At 27.4% G+C, this 21,049-nt stretch overlaps 2 protein-coding genes across 2 annotated transcripts; both read left to right on the top strand.

Moving 5' to 3' along the window:
* Positions 1–2,564: 2,564 nt before the first annotated feature.
* PmUG01_12042700 (nucleoside-diphosphatase mig-23, putative) lies at positions 2,565–4,967 on the top strand (the record flags this gene model as incomplete). Its single annotated transcript, XM_029006639.1, has 4 exons — positions 2,565–3,902; positions 4,148–4,305; positions 4,609–4,684; positions 4,854–4,967. The coding sequence occupies 4 exons, from the start codon at positions 2,565–2,567 to the stop codon at positions 4,965–4,967; spliced, it is 1,686 nt and encodes a 561-aa protein (XP_028863108.1).
* Positions 4,968–8,944: 3,977 nt separating this feature from the next.
* On the top strand, positions 8,945–19,491 carry SET2 (histone-lysine N-methyltransferase SET2, putative; the record flags this gene model as incomplete). Its single annotated transcript, XM_029006638.1, has 5 exons — positions 8,945–17,242; positions 17,455–17,807; positions 18,079–18,541; positions 18,714–18,794; positions 19,117–19,491. The coding sequence occupies 5 exons, from the start codon at positions 8,945–8,947 to the stop codon at positions 19,489–19,491; spliced, it is 9,570 nt and encodes a 3,189-aa protein (XP_028863107.1).
* Between the last annotated feature and the right edge of the window lie 1,558 nt (positions 19,492–21,049).

Genomic DNA, 21,049 nt, shown 5'->3' with positions numbered 1-21,049 from the left:
AAATAGTTGAACTAATCGAAATAGTTGAACTAGGCGAAATAGTTGAACTAAACATTCTAAGTGAAGTTTTACTTGTTAAGAAATTTTCGGACGCCATGGTACCACTCGACAAACTATAGATTCACTGATATCTGTTATGATAAACGTAGATAATACATGTGGCATGAGATTGATATATACTTTTTAAAAAGGGTCCCCTTTGTTTTTATTTTTTTCATAATTTAATTTATTTATATTATTTATTGCTTTTTTTATCATTTATATTAGTATATTATAGTGTAAATGTTTGCTACTAACAAATTTTTTTTTTTTTCATTTTTTGTGAATAAAATATAATACATAATGTAACATGCTATAGCATAGTATGATTATAATAATAACAGTAACATAAGCCGTTCTTATCGATTTAAAAAAAGAAAAATAAATGAGATGCATTTAACGAAAGAGTTGTTATATAGGCTCGGTGTCCTATGGTTGTTTGGAAAAACGCATCAATTTTACTTCCATTAAAGCATAGAAGTATTTATATATATATATATATATATATATATATATATATATATATATATATACACTAGGTAGTAATATGTTAGGCATATATGGAGTGATAAAATAACTAGCTTATGTTATGCGTCACCTGTGCCAATAAATTAGCCATTTTTAGTAATGAAAGGAAAAAATTTATATGTATACATATATATATTAACATACTATTACATAAAGGTATTTATTTTAAAATAGTAAATTCGGTTTTATCTGTTCCCACACATTATTATATGTAATCGAAGGATAATATTAAAAAAAAAAAAAAGAGAAAAAAAAATAGCAGCAACTCAGAAATTTAAATTACATGAATAACGTTAAAACTTGAATTATAAATATAATCGCATTACTTGTTCATGTGCCAAAGGAACACCATTCAATAAAAAAGGGAAAAAGGTATGACCGCAATTAATGTGTTGTGAGAAACTTTAAATATGCCTTTCAGATATACTAAATAGTGAAAATCCTCTTACAAAAAAATTAATATTTCATATAAGTTGTGTGTCTTTCCGAATTAATGCATTCTTTTCCATTGTAGCATTTTTCCATACAAGCAAATAATATATAGCATATTTTGCAATCTAAACATATATTCGCTATAACGCTCGGATGGCTAAACACCCATACATATATACACAAGTATGTACAGTAGGCGCAATGATTACAGCATATTATGTGCAATTTGGCACAAATCATGTACCTTGTACTTTATTATTAGCAGTAAAACAAGCTTCAATATTACTTGCATTAGTAGGCGTATCAATTTAAAAAAAAAAATTTTTTTTAATACATAAATATTCCTTATTACCATTGCATTTAACTAGAACTATTTGTGTTCTCCTTGCTGTTTAATGTATATGCAATATATATATCTGTTCGTTCATAATATTTTTGAAGTATGCACATATAAATGTGCTTGTGTATGGAAGTATGTATATATTATTACATGGCAACTGTAAAGAAGAGCCTTTTTTTATTTATTTATTTTTTTTTCTCTTCAAGTGCACTTCAAAATTTTTTAACACATAATGTTCAACATAACTTTTTGTCCTGATTTTTCTTCTTCTGTCAATTGTTTCTCCTTTTTTAATTTTCTTTTTTCAAAATGTCAAAACACACAAGGGTATATTTTACATACTAAATAATACCCTATTGCTACATCATCATCTTGGCTTTAACTTTATCTGTAGCTTTTTCTTTTTTCTTTTTTTTTCCATATATCCAGTAGCTAAATAGCTAATCATATCCAACAGCCGAATGATTAAATTAGCAAACTCTAAAATTCCGCCCAAGTGCAAACAAAAGCAAAAGCAAAAACAAAAACAAAAACAAAAACACATGTGTACACGTACATATATGCGTATCCTTTCACTGTAAAACATTTTTGTTTTTGCCAAACTCTCATATGCCATAATTTGGCGTAACGCTAAAAAACAATAGCCCTTTTTGTATTTTTCCTGCTCGAAATATAACAAAAAGAAGCAAAGGCAAATGAAAAAGCTAGAAAAGTTTATTTTTTTTTTAGCGTGAATGGCAAAGAGATAAAATTGTGAGTTTTATTTATTAACTGAATAGAAGGGAATAAAGAGTACAGAATTCGAAAACAAGACTGCGATATCCATTTCGTCCACCGAAGACAAAATACGTGCGTACATAGATATGCATATACGTACATGTGCATATTCATGTGCATATTCATGTGCATATTCGGAAATGTATGTTATGAGGCTAGATGGGCTTCTCTTTAAAATATAAACTCTGCATAAAACAGAATTTTATAAATTACTAACGACAATTATTTTAGCATTATATAGAAAAAATATAAACCATCGGGGGAGAAACCAAATTGCAGCAGCATATTTTTTGCGCATTTTATTTGAAATAGAAACTAATCTGAGTTCTTACCACTTCTTGCTAGTAACGGACCTCAGTAGCTATCTCGCCGCTTAAAGTTGAGTATCAGTTTTCAGCTGCTCCTTCCCCATCTGATTTTACGGCAAGGAAAGTGTGTGTCTATGAAAATGAAAAATGAGAGAGCCATAAAAAAAGAACCTTTTAGACTTATAATTTTGTTCTATGCAATTCTAATATATCTAAATATAAGAATAAATGGTGAAAAAATTAATAACAACTTAGAAAATAATGAACAGGAAAATTTAGAAAATAATTATATACAAAAATCGGTAGTTATTGATGCAGGTTCAACAGGTACAAGGGTTCATATTTATAATTACGAAATTTTGAATAATAATAAAGATATAAAAATATATATTCCTTCAGTGAGTTACAGAACTACTCCTGGATTAGTGTACTTATTAAATAATTACTTTACAAATAATGACAAAGAATCTTTTTATGATTATTTTAAAAATATAAAAAATTTTATTTATGGAAATGTTATGGAGTCAGAAAGATGTATGACAGTAATAATTATTAGAGCATCAGGAGGATTTAGGTTACTTAGTATACAAAAATCAGAAGAATATATTAGTTTTATCAAATCTTATTTTTATACCTATTTTAATGAATTTTTATTAATTGATGACTTGTTAATAAAAGTTTTAAGTGGAAAGGAAGAAGCTATATTATCTTTTGTATCTATCTACGCGCTTCTAGAAAAGCTATCACCTAGTCCTGTGTTTTTTACAAATAAGAAGGAGAACGATAAGAATAGCACAAGTGATGGTATTGAAATGGTAGAAACAGACAAAGGAAAAACTCTTGATGATAGGATAACTAAAAGTGTTGATGAGTCCCCTTCCATTAGAAAATTTTCCAACGATCAGGAAGACACAATCGGAGTTTTAGAATTAGGTGGAGCCACTGCACAAATTATTGTAAAAATTCCTTTATCTAATATGAGTGATGATATATTAAATGTATTTAATTATCAGCGTAAAGAAAATAAGAATAAAGAAAGTTTTATAGAAGAAAATTATAAAAATCGAAATATTGTGAAAATTCGTTTTTTTAATAGTTATATATATTTATACTGTAAAAGCTACTTAGTATTAGGAAGACAAAACGCAATGAAAACTTATCTACATTATGTTGTACATAAGCATTATAAAAAAGAAGATAAAACAAATAAATTTATTCCACTTGCTTGTTTCCCTAAAGACTTTAAATTTCATATTAATAATTTATATAAAACATCAATAGAAGAAGAATTAAAGGAGTATCATGGTAATACACAGTTAGGTGAAGATGAATATGTTGGCGTGGGAACGGGGCAATACAATTTATGTAAAACACAAATAAGGGACATCCTGGACCATTCACAAATAGACAGTCTTCCCTTTAAAATGAAGAAATTTATAAAACTTTACGGAATTGAAAATTTCCACCACTTCGCAATTGTAAGCGCCGGAACGGAAAACAGCAAAAAGAGAATGAAGAAGAAAAAGAAAAAATAAATAAATAAATAAAAATAAAATAAAGTAGCAAAAAGGAGCAATAAAAAGCAAAAGAACAGGACATCAAATTGCTAAACGTCGCCGTTTACTTGTTAATTACCTTTTTGCTAAGGATAAAATAGCTAGCTAGCTCTTTTTTTTTTTTTTCCCATACATAATTTCTTAATTTTTTCTTAACACACATTCAGGATATACTGAACATCTCGGAGAGCTACAACCCCATGCTGTTGAACACAGACATGTATATGCAAAAGGCAGAACAAGTTTGTCCCCTCACGATAGATGAAATTAGAAAAGTTGTTAGGCCTGAGTCAAACATTGAAAAAGCGCAAACGTCCTGTTTTGGGTAAAAAAAAAAAAAAAAAGTGTAACGATAACTATGTTAGTCTTTTAAATACGTTTACCCCACTTTCTCACACTCGTTCCGTGGTAACCGTTTCTGTGCTTTTTGTATTAATGTTATTTCGATCCGTATGAATTGCGATGAGGTTATTCATATGTGAATTTTAAAATTGTTCTTTAAGCATATGTAGTTCCATTACATATGAGCATATATATTCAGTGTGTAAACACATTCATAGTATATATACGCAGCTCCATAAGCTTGCAAAATTTACGTGACAACGTTTTTATTCCCCCATATATATAGGCTCATATATTTACACGAGTTTATGCGGTATACACTTAAAATAGACGAACCCATATCGTTCTACTCTACAAATTACGTAAATATTGACAAAAAAAAAAAAAAACAAAAAAGAGAAAAAAAGAAATTAACCAAATAAATACTTACATATATGTATATACAAATGTACATGTATCCCTACTACTGTTCACTTCTTTTCCGCAAGCTATATATAAATTTTTTTTTTTTTTTTCCCTGTAACTCCTTAGATAAACCATATAAACATAACTTGGACAGTCGCCGTTTTATTAATGGAACTTCCTCCATATCTACATTTAATTGAAAAACATAGCAAAAAAAATTATTCCTACGATGAACTTTAATTTTGTAAAAGTGTGCAAATCTCTGACTTATACAAAAAGTGGTACTTTTTGCACTCCTCCTCTTTCCCCATTATTGCTTTTCTCGTTGTGTTTGTTATAATTATAATAAGAGCAAAAAACATAAAAATAAAAATAGACTAGAAAAAAAGAGGAAAAATGCAAAAATAAAACAAGAAAAAAACAAAAATAAAACAAGAAAAAAACAAAAATAAAACAAGAAAAAAACGAAAAAAGCAAAACAAGAAAAAAACGAAAAAAGCAAAACAAGAAAAAAACGAAAAAAGCAAAACAAGAAAAACCAATTGAACATGCCTATTTTTTCATTTCATAAAAGCAAGATGTTCTCATTTTTTTTCTTTTTTAAATTTATCGAACGCTAATTACTGTGACACACTTTAAAAAATGATAAAAAGGGTATACACATTTTCACACAAGATGCAACTATGAGTAAGTATACACTTATAAATAATGGAAGAAAATGTTCACCATGCTTTGCCATTAAGGAATATGCTTTTACAAGAATATAAAAATGCGCAAGCGGAACTGCGTATACCCAGACAAATACTTGTTTGTGGAACTTTATGAGAAAGTGAAAAAGAAGAAAAAGCAATGTTATCACACAAATAGAAATTTATTCGTTTTAATCTTAATTTTGTTCCAGCATATAACTTATCTTTTTTTTTATTCCATTTTTTTCAATTTTTTTTTTGTATGGTTTTCTTTTATTTTCTTTCATTTTCATTTTCTTTTTTTTTTTTTTTTTTTTTTTTTTAATATAAAACGAATTAAATTTTGTTTCCATCTCTTTCCCGTTTGACGCAAGAACATTTTCATTTTCCCATTTTATCATATTACCACTTCTTATTTTGCAATTCATGTTTTATTTCATTGTATACATATTTTTTTTTTTTTTTCAATGAAACTTACAATTAAATTTTATATAACAGAAAGTAAATTTGTATCTCTCTGCCTTCTTTACACATAAATATACATTTTAAAAAGTAATACTCCTTAATGTTTTTAAAAATAAATTTGCAAAGTTGGGAGTGCGGGTATTCAAAGAATTTCCTAGCATTTATTTGGATCATAAATTTTCGGTATACTATGCCTTTTATATAAGATAAAAAAAGAGAAAGGAAAGGATCAGAATGGAAAAGAAAAGAAAAGAAAAAGGAAAAGAAAAATAAATGGAAATGAAAAAAGAAATAAAAAAAAAAAAGAAAAAGGCTATATTTTTTAAAACATTTTTTCAAAAAGTACGTTTACGAAGATTGCGTGCTCGTAGAACGAAATTTTCTTTCGGAGCTCTCTTCACATTGTTTTCATTGCATGAACTTAACATATTTAAATTATCAAAACCTTTTACCTCATTTATTTATACTGTAAAAAGGTCATTATACAGCAGTTAACGCATATTCGAGGTCGCGTTTTCATGTTTTTCTTTTGATAAAATAAAGCGTGCATATTTTACATTTATGTAGTAATATGTTTTTACTTTACAGACCAAAAGAACGTAAATCCAAATGGTCAATCGTGCTTTTGTACTCTTATACGTACAAATGTATATATGTATATATGCGCTTATGTATATATATATACATTAATAAATGCATATACACATATATACATTAATAAATGCACATATACATACATAAGCGCATATATACATATATACATTTATATACATTTATGTATGTAAATGTTGGCATATACTTTGAAGTACTGTTTTAGTCGTCTTTTTCAAAACTGTACGCAACACTGGTTTTCACTGCGTGGAACTTACGCATTTCTTATTACCTCTTTTTTGCCATTTAAGCACGTACATATGTATATACATAAACATATATACAAAGATACGTACATAAGCTCATATATATGTACATATATCTAAACACCGTTAAAAAAGCTCAAGTGCCCTTTTTTACCTTAATTTGTTATATAAAAATTAAAGGAAGTTTTATTTAGTTTAATCAATTAAAATGCATTCGTTATATTCAGTTCATAAAAGGAAAAATTTGTATAATTGTAATTCATAAGTATGTAAGTATATATATATATATATATATATATATGCAATATACGGATTAATTTATTTATATCTAATTTTGACTCATTGTACGTAGCAGTATAAAAAGGCCTTACTCTTAAAAACTATGTATTTTATATTTTACTTTATTATATGGTATTATATTAATTTTTAACATGGCAAAAAAAAGAAAGTTTGCGCCTTAATATTTAACAGAACCATATTAATATGATAACGGTCCCCCCCCCTTCCAAATCTTTTTCATTTCTATTTAACAAAAAATATATCAAAAATTATTTTGTAAAAATATAAAACGATTAAAAATGGAAAAAAAGCAGAAATGTAACAATACAACATTGCAAAATGATGATATGAAGAAAAAAAAAAAAAAAAATCTTATTTTTGTTAATGAACTCCTTGCAAAATGATAACAACAGTACGTATATTATATAGTTGCATTGGTATATAAACAAATATATAAATATATATATATTTTTTATGTAAATACAATATATATAAAAATATTACGTAAAAAAAATTTTAAAAAGAAGTTATTTGAACTGCTTTTTACTAACAAAAGTTAATTCTTTTGTTTATTTTTATTTTCTTAATTCTTTTTATTTCCTTTTAAATCTTTATATATTTTTTTTAATTTAAAATTTTTTATTTTTTTCATTGTTTTCATCTTGTTCTCTTTTTTTTTAAATACATAACAAGAGTAAGCCCATCAAACGACCGTACATTTTTTTTTTTTTTTCTAGATCTCGATCCTTCATCTGCATTTACATATATATATATATATATATATATATATATATATATATATATATATATATATATATACATAATATATATAATGTTATATATATATAAAATAATAGTGGCATTATATACTATATATAATAATAATGTTATATATATAATATAAGAGTTGTAATATATATGATATATAATAATGTAATATATATAATGATGGAATAAAATATTATATTCTTATTTATATATAAATATATAATATGTGTATAATTATGTATGTATTAACAGTAAACATATGCGTTATGCACGTAAATGCTGATATATGATGCATATGAGTTCAGAAAAAAAGGTTCTAAAGGATTATACTTAAAAGAATGCATATATATAAAGTACATACATATATATATATAACCATATACATATATATACACATATACATATATAAATATTAATATACATATATATACACATATACATATATAAATATTAATATACATATATATAAACATATACATATATAAATATTAATATACATATATATACACATATACATATATAAATATTAATATACATACAACCGTATTATATAACCACATATATATATAACCATTAAATACATACCTGCATACATATGTAGTTGTTTTTATACCAAGAAAATTTTCTCGATCGAGTGAAAGAGAAATGTTAAGAAGTAGTAGAATAGATATGTTCTATTGTGGCTTTGAAAAAACAGAAGCCGTAAAAGAAATATATAATCAAATAAATGAAAAAACTGGTATACGTAACCAAAATATTATATATCGAAAAAGAGAAATATGGTAAGGGCTTTAAATTGTATTCCTATGAAGCGCAAAAAGTATGATAAATATATATGTATATATTTGTGTATATATATATGCATGTATATATGTTAATTTGTTCATTTATGTACTTCCTGACATATACATATATTTATTGCATTATTATGCACTTAATAATTTTGCGCTACTGGCAAAAAAAAAAAAAAAAAAAAAATCAAGTTTAGAAAAATTTTCCTAAAATCATTATTGACATAAGTCTCTTGTGCGAATAAAATATAAAAACATTTGGTAAAAAAGGAAAATCAGCAAAAAAAAAGAAAAGAATAAGGAAAGGAATAATAATAAGAGGTAGAATAAGTAGAATAATAATAAGAAAAAAATAATAAAATAATAATATGGAAAATAAAAAATTAAAGAATTACATAGGCAACGAAGAAAGCGAAAGATTAAATTTAAATAGTAATAACAATGGTAATAATAATAGTAACAATAAAACAAAAAGTAGACAAGTAAATATGTTAATTCATTATAATGATAGCAGTAACGTAAAAAATAAAACTATAAAGTTCAATAAGTTAAAGGATTCTTATGAAAACAAAGATTATAATTTAGAAAATATTTCACATATAGATGAAAATAAATTTATGAGAAATAGTCAAAATCAGCAAGGACAACAACAGCAGCAACAACAGAAAAAACAAAGGCAAAAGCAGAAACAAAAAAGGGCGAGTAGTTGTAACTTATATCTATATAATGAAGACGATGAGGATCATCACTCCGTTAATCGCCATGCCTACAATCATCATGACGATGAGGGTATTAGGGAACCAAAACATATAAATAATAATAAGTCGCAAGCGTGTTACGAAAATAGTAATAGAAAAACCTTGTACAGACACGATGTAATAAACGAGGAGCAGAAAAACATTGAACTGCTTCTATCCAGGCAGAAGAACATTGAGCACATAGAATCTATAAATTTTGATGACTTAATGAAAAATAATTTTTTTAACGCGTTCATCAGTAACAATAACAGCAATAATAATTGTAGTAATAACTGTAGTAATAATTGTAGTAATAACTGTAGTAATAATTGTAGTAATAATTGTAGTAATAACTGTAGTAATAACTGTAGTAATAATTGTAGTAATAACTGTAGTAATAACTGTAGTAATAACTGTAGTAATAACTGTAGTAATAACTGTAGTAATTGTAACAACAATAGGAACAATAGTATCGGAAACAGTAGTAACAACAGGAACAGGAATAAAGGGAACAGAACTAATAGCAACAGGAACAGCAGTAGTAGAAACAAAGTGATTGCAAACAAGAGAATGACAAAAAGTGAAAACAAAAAGAAAAGGAGAGGCACACTTGAAGAAATGGAAATAATTAACTTAGCTGAGGTACTTTATAAAATAAAAAAAGAAAAAGGTCGAGGAAAGGAACACGCCGATAAGGATGCACAAGGATTTGAAGAAGCAGGTGATGATGTGTTTGATGATGTATATGGAGGTGCATGTGATGATGCATATGGTGGTGATACATGTGAATTAATGTATGGAGGTACATGCGATGATGCATATTATGATGATGCTTATGGAGAAGCGTATGATCATTCTTATGGTGTAGATTATGAAGAGATAGAAGAGGATGAGGATATAGAAGACGATGAGGAGGACGAAGAACAGATTAGTGTTCACACAGATATAAGTATTGAACAACGTGAGAAAAAAAAACAAAATGAAAATTTAATTCATATTAATGATAAACGCACATATAATATTATGAAACAAGAGTATAAGAAAGCAGACATGTATTTTTATAAAAATAGTTTTATAAAATGTAATAATAAAAAAAAAGAAGAAAAACAACAAGTCTATTCAAATATAGCTGATATATGTAAAAGTTATATTAAAAATATTAATAATATAAACAAAAAAAATTATAAAAATGAACACAAGGTCAATGCTTTTAAAGAAACAACCAACACAATTAATGTGTATGAGGATGCATACAATTATGGTGATTATTACAATAATAACATGTTTAAAGTTACACATAATAAATCTCTAAATTACAGCAAAGTTTTAAACAACGACTCTGGGGGTTATAGGGGTTTAAGCAATAAACTACTAAATAAAAGAGGAGTTTTTAAAAATCAGGTATCAAACGGAAAAGAGATACGCGGCAGGGAGGTAAGCGGAAAGGGTGTAAGTGGCAAGGGAGTAAGTAGCAGAGCCCCGAGAAATAGTAATAATAATAATGATATTAATAATAATGATGTTAAAAATAATGATATTAAAAATAATAATATTGATAATAATAATGTTATTAATAATAATGTTATTAATAATAATGATATTAATAATAATAATAGTAATAATAATGATATTAATAATAATAATGCAAATAATAATAATGCAAATAATAATAATGCAAATAATAATAATGCAAATAATAATAATGATAATAATAATAATAATAATAGTAATAATAATGATATTAATAATAATGATATTAATAATAATAATGAAAATAATAATAATGAAAATAATAATAATAACGCTGTTGATGTGAACGCCGTGCAGAAAGTCCCGTGTAATGCTAACCTTGCGGATGAGGATTTAAAAACACAAGAATTAAAATTTAATAGAAACAACTACAACTTAAACGATAAACTTATCGTACTATCAAACAGCGTAGGAAGAAATAATTTAAGCCCCGTCGTATTATCATATATAGAGGAAAAAAAGAAAAATCTTGAACAAAAAAAAAAAAAAAAGAAATACAAACAAAACAGCCTCAACAAACAAAATAACACAAAAATGCCAAGAAATAGTAACTATAAATTTAAAAATTACAAAGGGGGTGAAAATAGCTTAAATACAAAAATTGACAAAAGTGAAAAGCATTATTTAATTAGACAGTCAAAGGGAGTAACGGAAAATTATTTGTTTAGAAGTAATGCAGCCAGCAGTGGTACTAACGGTGGTACTAACGGTGGTACTAACAGTGGTACTAACAGTGGTACTAACAGTGGTACTAACAGTGGTACTAACAATGGTACTAACAGTGGTGCTAACGATGGTACGAACAGTGGTGCTAACGGTGGTACGAACAGCGGTATTAACAGTGGTATTAACAGTGGTGATATTTGCGGAAAGAACGGCAACACGAAAAACGTTGATGGTATTGGAATCAATAGCGAGAATGTGCTTTCAACAGATATCGTAACATACTGTAAGGAAAATAATATAGTTTTAACGAATGATGCAAACGACATTTTAAAGTATTACAACGAAATGAACGCAGATAAGAATATATCAAAGGAGAATTTTAAAAAGTATAATATAAGACCCCACAAGTTATTAGGATATATGAATAACGTCGGATCAAGAAACGTCGATGGTCTTGAGATGGTTAATAAAAACAATATTATTTCAAAACTTACGTGTAAAAATCAAGTAAAGAATAGTAATACTAGCAGAAATGATAACAATAACATAAACAATCGTATTGTATGCAACATCAATAATAGTAACAACAATGGCAGTAACAGTAGTAACAAGAACGTTAGTAATAGTTATAGTAATAGCCACATCAATAACCGCACCAATAGCCACACCAATAGCCACATCAATAATCGCACCAATAGTTATACCAATAGTCACACCAATAGCCACACCAATAGCCACACAAATAGCCACACCAATAGCCACACCAATAGCCACACCAATAGCCACACCAATAGTCACAGTAATAATCACAAAACATCTCCAATGAATAAAAACCGTAAGTACATAAATAACATTGTAAATTTATTTCAAAAGAATTATCTTCGTAAAATAAATAAAGACAATAAAAACCAATTTCGTATTCCCTTCACATGTAAGAATAAGCATTACAATGAAAATGTGGATATAAATTTAGACAAAAAAGGACTGGCTTACAAGAATTTTATATCGTTGATAAATGACTTAGATCAAGGGGATGGTCTAGGTTCAGTTGGTGATGTCAGCAGGAGAAATCCTCTTAACACGTACGAGTGTGTAAATGTGGATAATGCAAAGAGCAGTCACAGGAGTGGTAGCACCTACAATAAAGTGAAACATGGCATTGTAAGTAATGCAAACGATTATATTTGCACAAATGGTTTTTCTAACTCTGCATCGAATGGTGCGTCTAACGCTGCTAATGATGGTGGTATTCACAATGGTTCGAATTATGCTGATAATGCTACCTCTAATTTTACCACATATTTTAACGATTGTGTGCACAAAGTAGAGGACGAGAAGCGTAGTGTGAAGGATAAACCCACGACGCACTTATTAAAATGCAGACAAAACCAGTACAGTGAATTTGTTAAGTTATATGATGATGAAGAGCAGGAAAAAATAATGAATTGCTACTATGAGGATGTTATTAAGTGCTATGAAAATTATACTATAAATGGACATGAAGATGAAAGACATTTTTATTTTTGTGAATTTTGCGAACAAAATGTATTTAATTTAAGTAATATATTAAAATCTGATGAAGCGAAAGAATATATATATACTTGTAATATTTCATGTGGTAGGACTTATCATAAGAAATGTGTGAGTTATATTAAAAGAGAGGATAAGTATATTTGTTTTTTTTGTTTATTTAATATTAATTTTTGTACCTTATGTAAAGAAATTACAACAAATGATAAACTATTACCATGCTACTATCCACTATGTAATGTATTTTTTCATTTAAATTGTATTGATCATTTGAATTCATTAAAAACAGAATGCTTAAAACAATATGCACATGTACCATGTTGTAAAGATAATAATAAAGAAGATAAAAAAAAAAAGAACGCAAATATAGTTATTAATAAATTGAAGGTAGAGGAAGAAAAAGAAGCGATAAACGGTATAAAAATTAAAAAAAAAAGACGTCATTATAGAAAGAAAAAAAGAATTGGAAAAAAGAAACATTTAACTTTAGATAAAAAAATAAATAAAAATCATCTGCTCTATGACAAGTCTGATGTGAACATTACGATGAAAAATGAAATGAGTACAAAATCGGTAGAAAATGCCATGATGGCAAACAAAAACAGCAGTAATAATAGTAATAATAACAATAACAATAACAATAATATGGCGAGATCTTCTCCTGTAAATGCAATAACTAACCACAAGAGCGAAATTTGCAATAATAATGAGAATTCTAATAATAATGATGGTAAAAATTGTACTAACAACGGAAGTTTAAGACTTAATAAATATATATGCCCTTTGCATGTGTGCTACGTGTGTAAGGAATTTTATATAATAAATTTAGAAAAGATAAAAAATAGATTAAACAACTGTTTATTCAGATGCATCAAGTGCCTCAAATCCGTTCATCTTCAGTGTATGACTAATAATTATATAATATCATATAGACAAAAAATTATGTTCTGTTCAAAGCATGTAGAATATTATAAGAAAAGGCACATTAAATCCTTAAATAATATGAGGAGAAAATGCATAAATGATTCTGCCATAGTTAAGAAGAATGAACCGTATGAAGATTTACCGTGCACCAATAACGGAGAAACCAGCAGCGGTATTAACAGCGGAATTAATAGGGATGATAATAATTTGGTTGTTAGTGCTTCTGCAAATGTGAGCTATAACAAAAGTTACAACAAAAACGAAGACATATTTAATGGTAATAACGATCTTGTTGTAAATATAAGGCATCCAGTAGTACCACCACCACCCCGAACAGAATCTGATAATTTTGTTTCATGTGCATCTAGCAATATTAGTATTCGTTCCGAGAATAATTATATATTAAAGGGTAATATTAAAAAGAGCATGACTTTAAATGGAACATACAATGATGAAGAATTAAACAGTAGTGAGCAAGTGATAGGAAAATTAAGAATGTCTAACTACAGAAAAAAAGCTTCTAGTATTGACTGTCAGCAGTTAATGGATAGAAAGAATGCCAATTATGAGAACGGGTGTAGTTCTAGTATTAATAATAACTCAGATGAAAAAATTATGTTTGACTTAACCGAAGATGGGGAGGAGGACAAATTGTACGCCCCTCCAACCGTACAGAAGAGGGAACCGCGTGTGGGTGAGAAGTTGTTCAGGAAGGACGACGATTATAACAGTGTTCCACTAGAAAATATCAGTAACGGTAATGGCATGGGTAATAGTTCTGGTATTATGGGTGTTAACCCCTATATTATGGGTATTAACCCCGGTATTTGTGGTAGCCCTTGTTATGGTTACAACAGCAGTGGTAAACATATGTGCTATCCGGGAGGAACGATTACTGGTAATCATATCTCAGGGTATAAGAATTTAAGTGAACCACTGTTTACAAATATGGATGAAGAAAATAAAGGGCAAAAAATAAGCATAAGCAACTTGCCGAGCATTACAAAAACTCCAAATGATAGTATGAGTACGTGTACAGTTGTTAAGGAGGATATAAATGAAAAGGAAAATTTGAATATAATATTACCTATTGATGATGAAGAAAAGGACGAACAGAAAAAAGGTGATGATGATAGTTTAGCTCGAAAAAAAAAAAGAAAAGTTTCAAATATTAACGATATTGATATTTTAAAAAATTACAACTTAGATATAAATATTTTAAGTGACTTTACAAAAAATAAACCTGACCTAACATTAACACAGAAAACGAATTATTTAATTAAAATTAGCAACGCAGATGGAACAAATGATAGAGGAGTGTCTTCCTTAGGAGGGAAATTAGAAAGATCATCATTAGAGAGATGCACGGTTGACAGGGAAAAACAGCTGCGTAAAAATTATGTGCACAGTAATAGTTACGGCAATATTAACAGTAACAACTACAGTAACAACTACAGTAACAGCTATAGTAACAGCTATAGCAACAACAACAGCTATGGTAGTAGTAACAGTTACACTAATAACTACATTACTAGTAGTAATAACGCAAGGGAAAATGTGGAACCGTTAAACAACAACACAGGTACAAGTAGTAACAACAATAGTAATATGAGTGGTATTAGTGATAGGAATATGAACCCTTTGAATAATAAACGTCTTGTTAAGAATCCGAATAATTGTAAAATTGAAAAGGTTAATAAGAATACATCTTTATGTCAAAATGTATTTGGTGACTTATACTTGAGAGAACATTTTAGAAATGAAATGGAATACAATTATTTTGTAATAATTAAAATAAAGAAAATTGTAGATATGGAAAGATATTTATTATCACTAAATGAAATTAAGGCTAATCAGTTAAGCGAAGAGTGTGAAGAACACATAAACATTTTGTACACCTTGAGGGAGGACTTTATCAATTTTGTAATATTTTTGTTTAAGAAAAGAGGTGAAAATAACAGTGAGAATGAGGGCACTTATGCTGGGCCCAAAAATGAAGGCAGTTATGTTGGGTTTCAAAATGAGAATAGGGTTTTTGGAAGAGAAAAAACTAAAGTAAGTCATGTTGGAGGAAAAATCGAAAGCAGTTATATTAGAGACAAGAATGAGAGCGGTAATAATTTTGGCTTAATTTTAGTGGAAAATAAACACATGAACAATGCTATGAGGAAAAGTATGATAAAAAAAAATATTAACAACATTCCATATGTCAATAATGTACCTGATACAATCGATATCGTATCAGAGGAGGAGTCCAAAAAAAATACCCTATATAATAACATACAGAATTATGTAAACAAAAGAGAAAAAGAAGGGATTAAGAAAAATGTTAAGGATAAAATAAAATGGGCATCTAACGCTGTGCTAAGTATAATGTATAATGAATTAAAAAATTCTGTTAGTATAAATGTAGAAAAACAAAATATTAAAAAAAGTGGAGCCGCAAATAATAGTGATATAAAATGTATAAAGGATGAACTGATGGGGAAACAACCAACTCCGTTCGCACATATTAGCGCAAGTAGGAATAGGAATATTTATAGTAATATTAGTGGTACATATAATGCTAGCGGCAACTACAACAGCAACAGCAGCAGTAATAAAAGGTACGAATTAAAGGTAAATGCCAATCAAGATTTAGTTAATTGTTTAAATGTAATGATAGCAGGCAGGAAAAAAAAACAAGGTGCAAAATGTAAAGATGAAGATGTTTCTATGAAAGAAGAAGGGGCACTTGTTAACACGACTAATAAGACCACGAACTGTGGTTATTATAACTATATGAGAAAGAATCAAAAGAGTAATGATATGCTTAACGATACTGAAGAAAATGTGAATTCCTTAGATGCTAAGATTGTAGTAAACCCAGCAAAAGAAAAATTAAATTTTGTTCAAGAAAATAAAATCCCAGAAGAAAAAAATATTTCAAAAGGAAGAGGAAAACGTTTTAAAAATGGAAAATTAGATATGAATGATTTCTTTTTAAGTACAAAAAATGGTTATAGATTTGATGTCAGTACTTTAAAAAAATATAGTCCATACTTGAATTTTGAATATATTTCGAAGAACATGTACTTAAATGATCAAAATAAAAACTTGCTATCATGCAAAACAGATGATTACAGGTGTTTATGTCAGGGGGAATGTGACCCTTTCACGTGCTACAACTCATTGAGTAAAATTCAGTGCTCTAAAAATAGGTGCAATTTGCCTATACAAATTCAGGACAAAAAATGCTTCAACCGTCCGTTCAAGCATTCCGCCATAAAGGATTTGGAAGTAAATGCATAGAAAAAAGAGGAAATAAAAAGAAAAAAAAAAAAAAAGAAAAAAAATATATAAAAAGAAAGAAATAATATAATATTAACACCCCCTGTGCGAAACGTAGTGTAGTTGTTTTACTTAATTTTTAGTGGCCGCGTACATATGTGTGCATATTCAAGTGAAATGAAAAATCGTATACATATTTAATTTTACGTCAAATTTTTCAGATTAAAAAAACAGAGAAAACGGGATATGGTGTGTTTTGCAAAAGGGACATAAAAAATGGAGAGCTCATATGTGAATATGTAGGAGAGGTTTTAGGAAAAAAAGATTTTGAAAAAAGAATAGAAACATATCAAGAAGAAAGTAAAAAGACAGAGATGTATAATTGGTATTCCATTCAAATAAACAGAGATGTGCATATTGATAGCAGAAAAAAGGGAAGCATTTCTAGATTTGTTAATCATTCTTGTTCACCTAATAGTGTTTCACAGAAGTGGATAGTTAGGGGCTTTTACAGAATTGGAATATTTGCCCTTCAGGACATCCCAGCAGGGGAAGAAATAACATACAACTACAGGTAACATGTGCGTGTGAGCATTAATTTATGCAACCCAAGACGTTTGCATATGTGTATATACGTGCATGATTATGTTTACACGTAAGTACGTATGTACACGGACACTCTTGTACATCGCTATTATACGAGTTTGTTACCATGTTAATATATATCACTGTATAATGCTTACGTGGTTATGCTTATAGGAAGTTTTTATATTTGCTACCCATTTTCCACACGTATTTGTCTCATTTACATTTGTGTATGTGTAATTGTTTATTCTCCCCTACAGCTATAATTTCGTTTTTAACAACTTCGAATGCTTGTGCAATTCATCAAATTGCATGAACTACAACTTGAAGAAGAAAGAAGAAAGTGATAACGACGTTAGTGATATGGAAATAAGAGATAATGATATATTTAATCCTATAGAAAATTTTAATAACTTACATAGAAAAATGCAAGACTGGAATGTAAATATAGAGAATGCACAAACAAAATTGTTGTATCAATACAATAAAATGAATGCAATTAATTTAAGGTTAATGGAAAGTTTTTCAACATGGATATTTTATGATATGAATTTTCAGAGAAATCAGTATTTTTCCCTTAAATCAAAACCTTTTAATGCTTTAAGTGAATTTTGGAAAATTCTGGTATCTTCCTTTTCTGATGGAGAAAGGAATATCATAAATGCATTTAATTTGTTTTTACCTTCTCTTATTAAAATAGGTCAACTGAGAAGGATACAACAGGTTTGTGCTTAATAAATGGCTATACGAAAATGATATGTATTGTGTTGTGTTTTTTGCGCATATTTGATCTTTTGTTGTTTATTGACATTTTTCTTGATTTTTTCCGACATTTCACCATTTTTACATTTGTTTCGTTTTTTTTTTTTTTTTTTTTTTGTGTTCCTATATACAGTATAGCTACATTCTTCATAACATCGTTGGTGCGGAACACGAAATGTGGAATTTGATTGACAAAGGATTTGCCGATGATGAGGTAAGGATATAATGAAATGAGAAAAGAAAAGAAGAGGAATGAAAATTCTTCGTTCCTTGTACTTAATTCTAAGTGTGTCCATAATTAGCCCCAAAAAAAAAAAAAAATGGCATAAAAAAGTGTTACATATTGCTAGCTATATAAAAAAAAAAAAAAAAAAATGACGTAAAATTATGTTAGAAATTATTAGCTAGATAAAAAAAAAAAAAAAAATGGCGTAAAATGATGTTGCATATTATTAGCTAGAAAAAATAAAAAATAAAAAAATAAAATTCATTGCACACACATACACATGCTTCTTTCCATTTTGGGACATTTGTAGGTTTGTAGAAAATGCAAGAGCTGCGGTAACCTGACCATGTGCGACAAATGCTTTAATAGCTATCACCATATATGTGGAAATATTCATTCAAAAGTTTACAAAAACAATGAATTGGTTTTATGCAAATTTTGTCAGAAATATGATTATAAAATAGAATGGATAAAACAAAACTATAGGGATAAATTGAAATGCTCAATTGAAATTCGAAGTAATGCCTTTTATAAACAAAACCGTGATATTATAAAATTACTAGAACAATGTGTTAAATATACGGAAAATCAGTCTTTACATTCTATTAATGAGCATAACGCAAAGGAATGTAACAGCAAAAAGTTGAAGTTAAAGAAATTTCAGTATAAGTATGTTAAAATATGATACGCCATAAGGTTTATTTAAGCAAAGAAAAAAAAATGAAATTATACGAATTGTAAATTAAAACAATGGTAAACTGACGACTGTACTTTCCTTTATATGAGACCATAAAAAATTGCACATGATATATATATATATATATAATTTTTTTAAAAACAATATGTTATATGAAAAGAAGTTTTAACAAGGAAAGAAAACTATTTCACAGGGTATATTTTACATTTCGATAAATTAAACAGTCCGTATTGTGACAGGCATATATTTTTGAACATCTATATATAATATCATATGGAGTCAACAAAAAAAAATTTCTTTTTACAGTTGTAAAAATTTAAGCGGTGAATTTAGGAATAAATTGTTTATAAATTCAAAATTACTTTAAAATCTTAATGCATAATAAATAAATTTTTTTTTTATTTTATTCTTATTTCATATATCTATTGTAGGTATGTGCATACAGACATGCACATGGATGATAAGCATATTAGATATGCTTATATATATACATATAAATGTGTGCACGTGTTTATTTTTTACTTCTGTTTCTATTTTTATCTCAATTTATTTTTATTTTTTTGTATGAAGAGACTCATTTTTAATTATCTCCATATTTTTTGTGATTAATTATTTTTTTACATCTCTTCTATAAGCACACATAAATAGCACCTTCAATGATCCAAATGATTTTTACCTGATATTATAAAATAAAATACTTTTTTTAGTAAATGAAAATGCGCATAAAGTTAAACAATTTTTTATCCCTATATATAATATTAAAACACAAGTATTTATTAACTATAATAATTTATTGATAATTTTATATTATAATGAGCACTTTTTGGAATAAAAAGCCTCTTCACTATTGACACTGTTGCAAGTATAAAATGGTTTATGATTTGTCTTTTTTTTTTTTTTTTTTTTTTTATAATTTTTTTTCTTTATTTCAACTTGTTAATTCTCATCTTTACATTTTCCTGCATTTTTTTACGTGCGCATTATTTTTCCCCTGTGAAGACAAGTATAACATAAAAGTTTTATTAAATGAAAATATAAGAAAACAAAATAACAGAAAAATAAAATGAAAAAAGCTTCTATTTATTATCAAAAATTATATTTTTAAAATTAAGAAATAAAAAAAATTACTCCTATTTTTCAAAGTAAACAGAACTTAAAGAATACAAAAATAATTATCAAAAATTTACTCTTCTCTTTTTCAACTTTTTCAAATGTGTGCGTTGTAAAGTGACGCTCAAAAGGGAATGCATGAACAAGCAAAAAACTAAACTAACGTAAAATAAATGAAAAAAACAAAATGCTGTAAAAAATGTAAAATAAAACACAATAAATGAATAAGCGAATATACGAATAAACGAATAAACGAATAAACGAATAAGCGAATATACGAATAAGCGAATATACGAATATACGAATAAACAAATATCCGAATATACGAATAAGCGAATATACGAATAAACGAATATACGAATAAACAAATATCCGAATATACGAATGAACGAATATACGAATATACAAATAAACGAATAAACGAATATATGAATAT

Source organism: Plasmodium malariae (assembly GCF_900090045.1).
Source record: "Plasmodium malariae genome assembly, chromosome: 12".
In the NCBI taxonomy this organism is placed as follows: Eukaryota; Apicomplexa; class Aconoidasida; order Haemosporida; family Plasmodiidae; genus Plasmodium; species Plasmodium malariae.
This window is presented reverse-complemented; position numbering and strand designations above follow the sequence as displayed.